The 15773-nt window shown below is 42.1% G+C and overlaps 1 protein-coding gene across 2 annotated transcripts in view; it reads right to left on the bottom strand.

The window, feature by feature from the left end:
- The window catches only part of LOC128880673 (beta-1,4-N-acetylgalactosaminyltransferase bre-4-like), a 94274-nt gene that overhangs the window by 13950 nt on the left and 64551 nt on the right, over positions 1–15773 (bottom strand). For both annotated transcript variants that reach the window (XM_054131000.1, XM_054130998.1), the window contains exon 4: positions 1707–1969. In XM_054131000.1, the coding sequence (XP_053986975.1) occupies positions 1707–1969 (263 nt within the window). The remainder of the gene's footprint in view (positions 1–1706; positions 1970–15773) is intronic.

Genomic DNA, 15773 nt, shown 5'->3' with positions numbered 1-15773 from the left:
ACACGTTTGATCAATAAATTGGAATTGGTGGGAAAATGGTGAGGTCCTTCAGAAACTTTAAAGTAAAGTAATATACTACTTGAAAAGTTCCAGGACAGGCTTGTTTGCAAGAAACAGTAAAATGTAATTTATTTTTATTCCATTATGACGATATATGTATAATTTTTAATAGCATTTATATGATGTCTACTTCAAATTCCTCGAGCAGTTTGGTTATATTAGGTTGGCCAAAAAATTTGTTCGGTTTGTGGCGATGGTTGTCTCTCTGCAGTTCAAATGGCTATTAACCCATTCACTGCCAGGCAAATTTAAAGCGTTTTGCCTTGAGCGCCAAAATTTAATACAGACGTGTAATCTAGGTTACCATTTTGATAATAGAAAGTGGCAGTGAATGAGTGAATTTGACGAGGACTCTTACAAACGCGGAATCATGAATTTGTTCAAAAGATGGGGAAGGATTATAGATCAAAATGGAGAATATGTTATAGAGTAGATAGATGTTCGCTTAGATGTTTCCTTGTCTAAGAAAAATCGCTGTTTATTTGTGCGTTAAAATTCGAACGATCTTTTTCTAGTATGTATAGCGCACATCCCCAAAAGTTTTACTTAAAGTGTAAAATATAAAGTCTAGAAAAATTGAAATACTTAAATATATAGTTTCTCAAAATTATCAGATTGGATGCAAATATATTAAATATTACACGAGTTTGCGGGAACCTTTCCCTTTTCTAAGTCTGCAAGAATTGATATTACATGAATATACAAATTCACTCCTTTGTAATGAACGCCAACGTCCTTGGCTATGAATTCTGAATATGACATGTCGATCGAACGCAATCGATGGCTACGTCCTTTGTTTCGCGTCAGTTCTAACGAGAACGCGATACGTAAATAGCGTAGAAAAGATGAGAGAGAGAGAGAGAAGGGAACGAGAATCACGCGTGTACGTTTGTCGTTTCCCATCTTCCTACGAGGGAATCCCGTGGGTTAAATAAACGAACGCTAAGAGCCAATGGCTACAAGGTTGGATTCACCACGTCCGAGCACTCTCGTGAATCAACTGTTTGCACGAGGAAGCCTATTATTGCTTTACTCGGTGGAACAAAGCGGTCGTTTCGTCTTTATCTTTGCTTTGCTTCTTTGCAACTTATTGCTAGCTTGCAGGGGAGTTGGCCAGAGCTTATCTCCTACTCGATAATAATTCATGTTCCGATTACTTAAATGCTAATTAATTTAACGTTCAAGACTAATTGGCAGAACAAGCATTATAAAGTGTGAACAAAATTAAACTAGCCATGTATAAGTAGTGGAAGAAGACGTAATAATAAATTGTCTTAGCAGGATAAGGTAACGAGGGTTAAAATCTTCATGTCCCTAAGTTTGTGGTACATAAGTACGTGTGTGGTGATAATATCAAACCTGTATACAAAATTATGTTTGAAAAAATAAAAGATGGATTCCATTAAAGCCGTTAAAAAGCAGGTCTATTTACGAGGAGATCCATTTGCCACAAACCGAGCGAATAAAAATAAAAATTACGATATCACCCCGAAATCGGAAGCCGTTTACATGGTAGCACTTATCGAATCTTTGGCTCGTTATTGGAAATTCGTATCGAGATAAAAATTTCGCCCAAACCGTGCGAAATTCTCGTTAAATTGGAATTTATCTACGAGGGCATTTCGACGAAATTGAGCTAAACTTACCGAGATTTGGCGGAATGAGGGGGCATTGTGGCAACGAGGTGGTGTTCGTCGAGTTGGCCGTCGAAACTTCCTGGGAACTTCCAACGACGTACGTGTTCCGAGTGGGGAACGCGGTTTCCAGCTTGGAGAAATTCGAGTGACCCCTGCCGGGCGATTGCATGGTCGTCGCGGTGCCATTATTGTTTCCGAGCAAACTGGGCACCGTCACGGGCCCGTATATTATGAGACCCCGCGGATGATGCCTGTAGGTGCGATCGGCGTACCTGAAAACAAAAAAAAAAGAAATCAACGATCGCGTTGGAATCGAATCGCGAATATTTTTAGGCTCCGCGTCCCGAGATTTATTCTCAGCCCGCCGTTTTGGCGCGAAGCTTCCACGCGCGAGTCACGTATTTCCGTCCCTAAAGGCCTATTAAAGCGAAATCTAATTAAAGATGACTCGAAGTGGGGTCATCGGGAAATACTCGTATCGTTTCCTTTCTAACCGGACTAAAGAAAGACTCGGTTGCCTGGTCAACCGCAACTAGGGTAGACGCTTCCCAATCGATGCCGTCTTGAACATGTCTGGCAATCTTATCCGATAACTTTAGATGCTCGTCGTGGTTTCGAGCATAGTATTACTTAGTTACTCTTTTATGGCAGAAAGTCTACGGGTATCTAGAATAAAGTACATTTTCTTCCATGTGACAACGGAGTTTCCATGTATACGCCCTTTACTGTTTTCCTTTACAACTGATACAGTGCGTAAAGAAATGTTAGCACCGTGAACGCTTTTAACTGTAACTCGGGAATTAATGATTGAATCGAGCTCAAATTTGTCGAGTATATAACTATATAGCCCGGTGGTAAATGTTTCAATAAAATCGCAGCTAAAAGTATTATTCTTTCAACGGAAGGCAAGAAAATATTTAGTAAAATTATTAGTAGTATTTAAAAACGTTAGCGGTGCTAACATTTCTTTGCGCAGTGCATGAGACATGCCAACAAATTAAATTAATTTCTTCCATCGGAAGTTTTGGCTATTACTAGCGAGCAAACTTGGAACGTTCGAAAATAATACCAGGAAAGTTTTGCAGCGACGGTGCCAATTTTTCTTTTAAAGGGATAAAAGTGGACAATGTTTATCTGTTATTCTACTTGGGCGGAGTGTTTCGACGCTTTCTGTACTTCTGAAGTCGCGAACTCCCCATCGTGGAAAAGTGTAAATACAAGTTTCCCGTGCGGAGAAAGCTCGTTAATCTGGAATTTTCCAGCTACTCGTCAAATATTAATCAATATCGATTTCGAATGCCTTGTGCACGCAGGGACCCAATTACTACACCAGCCATGTCTGAATTGTACGAGCTATGCGAGCGTTAAATGTACCTCGAGGCGGACTCCGCGTCACGCGCTAATGGCGTCGCACGACGATTAGTAAACCATTCTAACGTCTAATCGCGACAGTAATTTCACAAGAAAACGACGTCTGACGTAAACGCGGGTTCGCGATGCCGCGTTTCTCGAACCGCTGGTCATCGGATGAATCGCCGATCCACGGATCGACGACCTTAATAAGGCGCAAACGAACCGAACCGACTCGAGCAGTTAACGACGATCGACTACTAGGCATTTATCGCGTGGTTAATTTCAAGAATCTCCAGGGAAATAGCTGTCCCGCTGCTGACGCAGCGAGACGTTGCAAACCGCGAGAACTTCTTGAGTCGACTGCTCGGTATTCGATGATTGCCGAGTCGAGGGAGTTATTCAGACCAGCGTTTACCGAACTTTAGCGATCACGTAACGGTTACATTCCTTTCTAGCTACACGGATTGCAATATCGAGGATACATATGATAGACATTTAAAGGAAAAACATATTCAAGGTTTCACTAAACCTACTGACGTTTCGTTTGTATCTATTAGGTTGAACCAAAAGTTCGTGCGTTTTTTATGTTGTTTCAGTTTGTGGAATTTTTTAAAGTCATTAAAATTAATTTCTTCTATATAAGAATGGACATTTTATCCGAGTGCAAATGATGTTCATTTTTTTTTTTAAATATATACAGTGGGTCTAGAGCTTTCCGAGAATATGTAGAATATCATTGTTTATAAAAAAGAAGTTAATACATTACAATTGCACACAAAAATTTGTTGGGAAATTGATCGGTGTACGAATGCATTCTACACCCAGTGTATCCTTGTGAGTTTTAATTGTAATCTGGTCAACAACAACTAGATACATTCACTGGGATATATACATACCTACTACATAGTAGGGTCGAAAGCGTTAAGGAATCCTTGTACTTAGACGCGAACCACATGATAGACGAAGTCGCGGAATATTAACGCGGATTACTCGCGGAAATCGTCCCCGAATGGTTTACTTGGAATTCCCGCCGATCCGGCGATATTCGATGCATTTTGACGAGGTTGTCTCAGCTGTTCTAACGAATGTTCAATAACGCAGACGACTTGTGCCCGTCGGAAAGTACGGGACGCATAGTAACGACGACACGTGGTCGGCATGGCACGTTGATACGAGTTACGTGTGCGGTTCGACGTTCCTCTCAGTCACTTACGTAATCCGAAGGCGCCCGATAGCCTCGCGATACGAGGGTGGCGTCTGTTATTTTGCTTTTCCATCGACCGACTAATTCTGTGGCGACACGTCCGAGCCGTTAGCCGCGGCATGTTAGCGGAACGCTCCTTCGCACACAAATGTAACGCTTTCCACGACCTGGTGCACGGACGACCCCAGGAAAAGCCAACCGAACGACAGCGTTTTCCGCAAACAACTTCCCAGCCATCACTCTCAGGCAGATGCCGCAATTTTATTTCAACTCGACGCTTCGACAGTCCTGTGGTTTCACGCGAAACCAAACTGTTACTGACCATATTGTGATCAGGAGGTATTTATTGCGTGGTATATTATTCATTCGCAACGACGTAAACATTGCTATATCTCACGTTTAGAATATAATTTACATACGAATGGAAATATAAAATTTATTATACGGTGGGTAACAGCAACATTACGAGCCTCGATATTGCGAGGTATGTTCAAGTATGTTCAGGAGAAGAAAAATTCCTCCCCTTCCGGACGTATAATTAACCCTTTGAGTGCTAAATACTCATATTCAAAGCAATTCGTAGCAGTTGTGCTATATAATAACTGTTATCGCGAAAAAATTAATAAAATTTCATATATTTCAATTCATCAATTTTCAATTTAATATTTACATTTTAATGTTGTGGTAAATTATACTATAACATTAAAATGTAAATAGTAAAATGAAAATTGACGAATTGAAGTATGTGAAATTTTATTAATTTTTTTCTCAGATATTTGGAAAATGGAACCTTGGTTCAGTTGATCTTGACAATAACGTGTATCAAGGAGAGAAATATATAAAACGGTGGTCGTTTATAATAATAATGTGAAACTTCGAGATGTAATTAAAACGAATATCTTCGAATTGATTAAGCATTTATAATGTACACAGTAAAATTTACTGTTCGCTTAAATATTAATAAGAATCACGGTTCAGAATAAGTATTTCTATTGAAATTTGTATACCTATTGATTTGAATAACTACAAATTAATTTATGGCAGCAGTTCAATTAATTATCAACAATATTCATTCGGAGGTTCATTATTTAAACAAACCTATGAGACAATTGGTACACATTTAAGGACGAAGAAAACTGATTCTATGTATACTAAAGTATAGTTTCTTCCAATAGAATATAACCTCGTCGATAAAAGCCTTCTTTTTGTGACGCTTAAAAGTTCAGTGCGGCGTGAAAAAAAAGTACCCCGCGACGCGAAAGTTTGCCCTGTCGAGGATTTAGGAAAACGATTGACAGGATAACGAACTCGAGTTTGAATCCCTCGACGAGATACATTACCGTTAGCTCGCGAGAAGTTTACGAAGAAACAAGCACTTCGTTGAACTTTTGAGATTTTTGCCCACCGATGGCACGTCGTTGCTCTTCCCGAAGCTCGAGAATAATGCAGTGTTTCCACGTGCAAGGATTATCGGCGCTAGGAGAACACCAGCTCGACGGATATCGATACGTGTTTTCACAGTTCTGAGTAGTTTTTAACTAGCGTCAATTGCTAGCGAAACATAATAAAGAAGATACATGTTTCAATTAGTAGCACGACTAATGTAAAAAATTATATTAGCGTAGTTCCACGCGGAGCGTTCAAGTGTTCCGAAGCTGCTCGTTTATACTACTGAGGTTCGAGGTCCATCGAGCCGTGCTTAATCCAACCCCTTCAGCTATCCAAAACCGGGGAGCGATTATCGTATCAACCACCTCTCTTCGTTATTCGATTCATCGGTACAGGTAGTGAAAGCTCCCCCTTTGACTCCAATCTCTCGTGTCTATTGTTCAGTATTTTCTCACTTTGACCCCAAAATAAACCCAAATCTACTTCCCTGTCTCGCACGTAAGAAAACTGGAGCCGTCGATCCTTGCACGCGTAAAATCGAGTTTCGCATCGGGATCGATCCTTTTGGCCTACGACAAACTTTAAAAGCGGCTCTTTCGACTCTCGAGCACTTTCTTAATGCACTCTCAGCCGGAGTTTTGCCTTCTAATTCGCCCGAGACTACTCGAACAGCCTTTCAAATATTCGCGGACGACGTTAACGAGCGCGATGCTGTCGCATTCGTTCGTCTCGTTTCAGTTCGTTTTCTTCCTTCGGCTCGATTCGAGATTCAGGTACGGGGCATCGCGAGAAAACGATAAAACGGAATTGCAACGGTCGCTTCCCACGAGACTCTTCCACGAGTTCCATTCGTCGGAGCGCGGGCGATATTTGCCGAATTTACAACACGCCCCGTTCGTTTTCTTTCTTCTTATCCTCGTCGTTTGCGGGGTTGCTCCAAACGAAGACGGAGGCGAATTCATCTCTGAAGCGTTTCTCTACTGGCTATATTCGATCGACGATACAATCGCACGAACATTTTTACATCGATCGTGGGTGTGTACATCGAAGACTGCAGAAGTGTAATTTGAAAACGATACACCGATGGTATTTTTGTGGAAAAATTGTCTGGTGACACTTGCGCAGAGTTGGGACTCTCTATCGAAGTCTTCTATCATATTCTAATATATGTAATAAATTCTTCTGAACATATTTACAAAATTTATGAATTTATACGTGTCGACGAACTCTGCTTATATTTATTAAAATTTCATGAACTTATGAATCACTTATTATTATTCATAAATGATAATAACAACCTCTTCCCTAGGTTCTCGCATAAGAAGCTGCGAGGTTCGGCTGTCTATCGAATAATAATCTTGTCAGTCAGCTGGCGCCGGAAACCGGCGGCCGAAACGAGTTTCCGCTCGAGCTCGATTTGAAAACCACTTGTCAGCGACGAACCGTGTGGTAATTTATGGCCAAGCATATGAAATCATCGGTAGGTAATTGAACGCGAACGTATGCAACGCGACGCGCACAGGATGCACGCGCACCGCATGTGGAAATAGTGGTCGGCTTCGATAACGCGTCCGAAAATCGAATTTAATTCGCGCAACGATCGTAAAAAGAGCATGCGTACAACATTAGTGAAACTTTATCGACCAATCTAATCGTCATACCATAAAATGGATTACACATTACGGATAAAGCCTTCTCAATCGCATTTTTTTTTTAACTTTACTGAGCTTTACTGTAAATACAGCAATCCTGTAAATACAGCAAATGAAGATAACTCTGTGTACTTCAAATTCCCATTTTCGCCGAAACGAATCTGAGCGTTCTACGATGACTGAAGGCTTGTCAACTGAATAAGCGAAGCGTACGAAGACTTATTTGTATGAATTTTTAGAGACGAGGTTCAGAAAAGACTGAAGAAGAAAGGTGGAAAGAAACGTGCCAAAACAGAAAAAATGTCGGCTGCTTTAGTTTTTGTTTTACGAGCATTCTACGATGAATGACTACGATGAACATTTATAATACCTTAATGATTGATAAACATTCAATATGACTAAAACCATGAAAAGTCATGAAAATTTGAAATAGTCCCGATTCGATGGGCGTAATACTTCCAAATTTCCATTTCCGCGGCTGGATGGAACCTTTGACGCAGTCAAGTCCACATCGACTGGAGTAGACGGTAAGCTGTCTCGTCGGTGGCAATTTGCGCGACACCGTGCACCGATGTTACAACGTCACTCATCGAGAGATCAGCGGCCAGCGTACCAATCTCTCAGACAATCCTATGCATATTCATGAGCATTGCACGCGCACCTGTGGCCGTCACGAAACTCGGCGTTTATCACCTTCGAAACTTGTCCCTATCGGTACACTCGCCGTATGGATTTGAAAATGCAATTTTCGCGAGCGGAGCCGACGTTCCGTGAGAGAGCAACCCCGGAGGTTAGTGCTATTAAAATCAGAATTTATTAAAGCCAGTTTCCACTCGGCCAATATTGGCCGCTCCCGTTGGATTGCACACAGATTTACCTAATATATAATAACCGAACAAGCCCCGTTTAAAGTTTGATTCTAACGATCGGGTTGGTTAAAATTAGCACTTGGGTGATTCTCGACACTTGTTTTTCACGTGGACAAACTTTTTTAGTCAAGCATGCACTTTTTTCTTGAATTGAGGAGTGTGATGCAATAAGGATAACAGTTTCATTCGAGAGAAAGAGCTAACAATTTAGACGACTAAACAAAATACGCGACTAAAAATTTGTACACCCCAGGCGAAGTGAAACAAATCGAAAAATTGGAACGCGCGTGGTTGCCTCGCGCCTCCATTTTTTTTTCGAAATTCATCGCACCGTAGAAAATTGTTTTAACACATTCGTTCGACGTGTTAGTGGAGAAGCATCAGTTCGCAGCGCGAGTGGTTAATAAAGTTAAGTCGCCTGGATTCGGATGCATGGATCACCCTGCACGAGCAAATTTGGTATGTAGATGGAGCTATACTCGCGACTGGCATGTACAACGAATTGCATCGTAAGTTACAAGGAAGTCCCGAACCGGTGGAATTCGAAGGTATTCCTACCACGGATGGCGCATCATAAATCTGACGCAACGAGTTACCCGCGCTGCGACACCTCCCCGCGTCGACTAATATTTCACTTTTAATCCTTCCTGCAGGATCCAGCCGACGTGTAACACAGGCGTACAAGGATCTTTGCGAATACTTGCGAGGTAGGTACGAGGGTAGTGTCACCAAGATGGGGTCAGCGTTTACTTCTATGTATGGTACTGTCCGGAGATTAATAAAATTTAGAATAATATATTTCTGTTGCTAGATGCTATGTGGTTGAAATAAAATGATATTCTAGGTTGGACATCAAAATATTTGACGTGTGCTTCCTAAGTACCAGGTCCTACAAGTTCATGCAACTTATACTTCTTCTACTCAAATTAACCCCTTGGCCTAAACGTTGTCTTCATATTGTTTGGGACGTAGTAAAGAGGAAGGTGGGAAGTCCGAACGAAGTAACACGAATCAAATTCGTGCTTATTGCTTATGGTCCAAAATTCTTACTACGAGTCTCACTCGTCGTTGATGGCCAAAGGGTTAATATGTGAAACATACCCTTAGGCGATATAAAAAGAGGTAACCTTTCTGATTTTACAATATTTGCCCACCTTTCTGTCATTATACCGTCACTATAAAATTTCTGTCGCCTTTTTATTAAATATTAACACGGTCTGCAGCATAAACTTATGGGATGACTTGATATGTAAAGAAATATTGGAGCTGGAAGTAAGCCAGGGACTACTACATAGTCCCGTTAAAAAATGAATTATCAATTGATTGACGTCCTACAGTAATTTTTTTCTTCGCCCCTACTTGCCCTCATTGATTTGGAGCGAACGTAAGGAACGCTAACAACAAGGAAGAAGAGTACACAACCTCAAACGTCGAGGATTCTTATCGATCGACTCGTAGATAAAAGGGAATGTCTAATAAAAGTTTGTCAGGCTCTCATTTTGTATGTTCGATGTCCCACGGGGGTTAATAATGCAGAGCAAAGATTCGGTGTTTGCGAGAAGAGGAAAAGGAAGACGAACGGTTAAGCGAGCGACGGCGTTCCATTCGTCCTTTAAGCGTTTCCCGTATCCGTCGCGGGGATGCGATTTAAATGTACCTGGATATTACTCGAGGTGGGAGCTGCATTCGAAATTGAAGAGAAGATTTCTTACCCCCCTCGCTGGTGGAAATAAAAGGAAACGTGTAAAGCGATCGATAAAGCGATTCTCGTCTCTGCTTTCTATTTTTCCTGTAGCTTCGGTACGCGAACTTCATATTTTCCCGAGTATTTTATTTTCACGTTTTCCCATACGAATTGCCCAACAGCAATTAGCCAGAGTATAGTATTATCGTTGAACATCAGATCCCAACAAACAAAAGAACCACTGAACTTCGATAACAACAAAATACCGTGCAGAGATCGTACGTCGCCGAGTACATACCTACAAACTTTCTAGCACTGGAAGATACAATCAAGTCCCAGAAGCATTCGTACATTCCATGTTCATTGAAGAAGTTCGTCTAATTTAAATGAATGCTTCATGTTTCCAAATAAATTTTTCGCTATACATATATACATGTGTAAAGTTTATTCGTGTACCTATTTATAATAGGAAATTGATTTGGTATCATAAAGCCTATCATTTAATTTAGGCAAATCTCTTGAATGGACATAGAAGGTACGAATACTTATGGGACTGACTTGTACGTCGTCGCCATTTCCAGAGCGCCCTTATTGGGCACACGAATGGCCACCGCGGGGATTTTAGTGGGCAAGTTCCACAAAATCGCCCAGCCTTGCTCAAAAGTTTCTCAAAGATTTCTCCCACGAAAGAAAGAGGGATAGAGGTCATTCGCTCCGCTTAATCTCCCGACAGGAGTCCTCACCCTGCACCTTGCACTCACGGATAATTTGCAAGCGAAAGATCTGCATATAATCACAGCTTAGACGATACGTAACAGATTAAAATCAATCGCAAGCGTTGAACCGTCGAGAAGCTATCACGTGGCATGGGCCCCGTGGTTAGTTCGCCCGACCTCGCTACGTCAGACGACAGATTTATGCGAACCAAGACACGAACGTTTCCTTTAACGATGATTTACAGCTACTGCATCTCCGCGGGGGTTGCCTCGGGACTTCCGTAAACTACGATCGATCATTTCCAAGCGAACCCCGTCCGAGCGACCGTGCGAGGGAAAAAGCTTGCGGCTGGAAACGATCCGTTCGACGGATACACGATCGAGCGTAATAACGTATGATAACCGGTGTGCGTGGCGAAACAGATCGACGTTATAGATGCGATCCCGTGCAATGACGCGTTCCGTGGCAACCGAATTAACATTCCTCGACGTATGAACGAGAAGTATGGGGATAATCTCGGTGGCGATGGGGCTCCATCGCAAATAACAGTATAGGGGTGTGTCGGCGCGATTAGACGCAGAAGCGTGTGAAAGTGTGCTAGGTGGCCGTTCGAATAGGCTTGTTTGCATTTACGAAGCGCGATATGACGGATCGTATCTGGACACTGCGCTAACGCCAGTAACGCGATATATAGTCAGTTTCCTGAACACACGGGAGAAGCTGAAACCGAAGACTAACGGAGTGTGAGACTTAACTAGACTAGTGTCTCGAATTACGAACGAAGGATCAATTACTTTACATGCGTCGCGGAGTGAATAAAAATTGAAATCGTAAACTAAATTAAATTTCGCCTCCATATGGTCCAGTATACGTATTGGTTGAATAACTGCGACAATGTAGAGAATGTTAACAGAAATAGGGCGGGTACTTTTCAGAATCGATTTCTCGTGAAAAAAGAAATTAGAATTAATTTTAACTCGGCGATTATTGATTTATGGAATCCCAGCGAAATGATGACTTAAACTCCCCCTAATATAGCATGTACTATTCAAATTTCAATAAAAACCCTGACGTTGACCACGGAATCTGATTGATTCGTCGCGATACGACCCTTCAGGAGACCGTCTGGCATTATTTTGCAACGAGATCCACAATTCCCACCGTCTCTATAGGTTTCGACCAAGGCCTGTCAGGTACTCGTTAGTATCGATTAGAGCGCCGGAGGAACAGACCTGACAGGACCTAACCGAGAATTCATTGAAAGTGACGCGGTTCAACCTTCGCGGCCGGTTGTGAAACAACCACGTGGTATTAACGAGTGACGCGTCAACGCAATAAATAGCCTGTACACAATCGGGCGAGATGTTTTAGCAATTTGCACGCGACGGGATTACGAGCCGTCGGCTGGCACTGACAACTCGGGACGGTGCGTTCGTTTTCCAATCGCTACGGAATCGGGGAAAACGATCAGCCCCGTACGAAACTCGATGTTCGACGCGTGACAGGGAACTGCGCGAAACGTCGACAAATAACTGCAACCGTTGGCGCGCCGGGACTTCCAACGCAACGAATAAACGAGCCGCGGAATAACAAATTGTTGTCACGCGCCGCTGGTGAAATTTTAAATTAACCGTTACCGGCCCGGCTCGTAAATCGCGGTCGAAAGCGCTGCGAAAGAAACCGCTCCGTTAAATACGTTCCACGGTTTTTTAATTAAACCGTTTTCCCCCGCGACCCGCATTCCGTTGGAAAGCGACGATCTTGGCTGACTCTTGCGGGTCCAATCCACTTAGAACGAATTTTCACCAAATGGCGGAACTAAATCCCACAGTTTCATAGCTACAATTAACCCTTCGACTGCGGGACAATTTTTGCTGAAAATGTTAAGAGGTGTGCATTTAAAAAATAAAATATCAGCGTACAGGGCATAAGACGGAACTTTTTTATATTTACAGTTTATTCATACGACGATTTCCAACGAACTTCTAACTTTTCCATTTTTATTTTCGAAACTAAACGTCCTATGAATAAATTGTTGATTTTTTTTTTAACAACTGATTTAACCAATATAAATATTTCTTTGAGCCCATTTCCCGAGGGCGTATATATACGCCCTTTGCAGTCAAAGGGTTAAATATAGCTATAGCCCCTGAGGATTTAAAATTCTACGTTTCAGAGTATCTCGTAACTCATAGTATCTTAGTTTAATTATGAATGAAACTGTTTAAATTTTGTTTAGGTGCTCCTTGTAAAGAAATATTAGTTACCGAGATAAAAGCAAAAGCCTGTGGTGTTCGTTCACTTGTTTATGCTAGTAACTATACAATTAAAGACAGAATTACGAACTTTTTGTACGTTCGTGAGTATCTAGACCATGAACGTTAAGAAAGTGCAACCTCTTAGGGAAAATGTTCAATTTCGCGGCGAACCGAGGCGAACAGAAGGAAGATAAACTTTCGAAGAACCGACTTTTCATCTTAACGACGCCACCATCGCGGCGCAAAAGTGAACGCGACTGGAATAGGAGTACAATGCCGCTGTTGTAGGCTTTCCTTTCAAAGTAGTGACCTTAGCCTTAACCTGGCGAAGAAGCACGTTACAAGTAGCGCGCGAAAGCTGTCTCTCGCCACTTCTTATTTCGATCTCGTCTTCCACCGTGCTTCTCATTATGCCAGGGCTGGTGAACTTCGTCTTTCCGCGATAAGGAATAATTTGTGGCGCGGCCCGCAACAAAGGAAAATTCTCGACGAACTTAAATTCATATTTCGTTAAATATAATTCGAAACTGTTTTGCAACACTGTATGTTTTAAATTTTGTGTATGTTGTTTACTAAAACAATGCAGTAGAAATAATGTCTCCCGATACACCTCCACAGGGGTAAGAACAAATTATTTGCGAAGGTCTTGTAGCTGCATACGTGTTAAGTATCTTTATTAGAAGACTGTTCCTAATCAAAGTACTCGATACATCACTACAAAATTTCCGTAAACAGTTCTTCCCTCCCAGATATCAAAGAACTACTTCATCAACCACAATTGGGTCTAAAAACAATTTCTTCGTCAAAGGTTTAAATAAAATTCATTCAACTAAGGATCACATTTTATCGGTTTCTATGGTAAGCTGCACTAGAAAACGATAATCTCATTTCCTGCATTAATTTTTGTAACTGTTCACCTCCTTTTATCGATTAGTTTCTTATCAAGAAGAGCCGGCGTTGCATCGTTTGCTCCCAAGCGAAGTAAGCTCCGCAACGAGCACGATGGAAGAGGAAAAGGAGGAATTTTCTTCCAATGGTCGCCAAGGGAATTTTAAATATTTTACGCGGTAATGGCGGCGTAATCGCCCTATGTTCGCGATGAATTTTACGCTGTCGACTACGTGGAAATGGACGTTTCGAGAGGGCGCATAGGTCAAAGGATCGTTAGCGAAACGCTTCCGCAAACGGACAATCTAAATGACCGCTAACGAAGTAACGAGATCACGTACGCCTCGGGAGTATACGTGACAGCTAGGTTGGAAGGACGAATTTTCTCGTAAATTTACTTCGATGCCAGGGAATTAAGGCCGGAATTAACCGTCGGAAAATTGCAGTAACTTGGCACGATTCTCGACCCGTAAGTGAAAATTATTGTATAGTACACTGAAAATTATTAAACGTCCGCCTTTGAACTCCGAGAGTTATCGCTGCGCTGGGAGATCTTATTAGTCGAAACGGAAAAAGGAAATATGAACCGTCGGTTGCGCGATAATAAAAAGGTCAGGTTCAGCGGAAGCTCCTTTGCAACCTACTCCTAGGCTTACGAGCAGAATTTATGGATAAGACGGGTGACAAGATGCTCCTTAGTTCAAGTGGAAGGTAAGAATTATGGGAAATGGGGGTGAATAAAACAGCGAGCATGTTTAAAAGAAATATAGGGTTCTAAGGAGAATGTAACGAATTGGATACAGTTACAATAGTGGAATGGAAGGAGAATAAGAAGCTCGAAATTTGCAGTTACCGTGGCGTAGTAGTACTCCTGGTTTATCTTTGTTTAGAAAACTTGGAGATCTCCCATCAAAACTTATTCGAACGACATAGATTTTCATCTCGTCCTTTTGTGCTCTCCGCGTGAGAATTTACCGCTCGACTCTGTTTCTCGACGACAGACAGGAATACAACGATAGCGGAAGTAATAAACCTTATCATCGACGACCGTCCATCATGTTCCATTATCGGTGGCTCTGCAAATTGTTTCTCGGCGTTGGATGGATGTATAGGTAACCACGATGTTACAGCCTGGCCGTTAAGCAGCCACTTTACCTTGTTATAAGCCAACTAATAAGATTTCTCGCGTGTCTGCGGGTCTCAAAGGACGAGAATCGATCTCGACGTAACCTCCAGCCGCTGGCCTGTCAACTACTTGCGGTAACTTCGACTAGTCTCACGGTGAAACTGGCACGGGTGCATTTCGAGTACGTATTTCTGTCGTCAGAGATGAGCAAAATTCTTGTTTGAATTACAATTACAAATAAAACAAAGCATATTTTATTTTTGGTATAACGTTTCAACCGTGGATAGCGGTCTTCTTTAGGTAACAGAAACAGGGTTTCGCTGCATTTTGATGAACGCGAAGAAATTGAAATCCAAACGCTTCACGTCTTATCCGTCGTCCATTACTCAAATTAAATTCTGCCCATCTCTGAATAACAGCAACAGATTGCGATAAAACTTTCTCGTCAAGTTTGTATTCATCGCCAGTTATTCTAGCAAAATTTCGCTCGTCTTCGACAACCGCGGCCAGTGCCGCGCGTACCGGCGTGTAAATAGAGAGGACGGATGAGCGAGCCTCCGCCGTGGACGGGAATTAAAATTAATTAAAAGACGCGAGCGTAGGATACTTCCGAAATTAAACGAACTTTCGACGAACCCACGGCTCCGAGATTTCGCGAATTTTCTCGAGACGATGTATGAACAGTAAGGTTTGCGAAGTTGCAGGCGCACAGCGATGTATGGCGAGCCGAATAATTATCGAAATCCGAAGATCCCGCTGCTTGATTTCCACGCATCCGGGTGTGGTACGCGCGCTATTATCGCGAGGCTGAGCCTCCGAGCCTGAAGATTTCTCGAGTTCCACGGGAATTGAACCATTTAAGAAATAGTTCTCGACGACTGCTGCGCGTACCTAGCGTGCCAATCAATGACATGATCTACCAGAACCGTGGCGAGG

The sequence above is a fragment of the Hylaeus volcanicus genome, chromosome 8 (genome assembly GCF_026283585.1).
Source record: "Hylaeus volcanicus isolate JK05 chromosome 8, UHH_iyHylVolc1.0_haploid, whole genome shotgun sequence".
NCBI lineage: Eukaryota > Metazoa > Arthropoda > Insecta > Hymenoptera > Colletidae > Hylaeus > Hylaeus volcanicus.
Note: the sequence above shows the minus strand (reverse complement) of the source record. Positions and strands in the feature narration are given on the sequence as shown.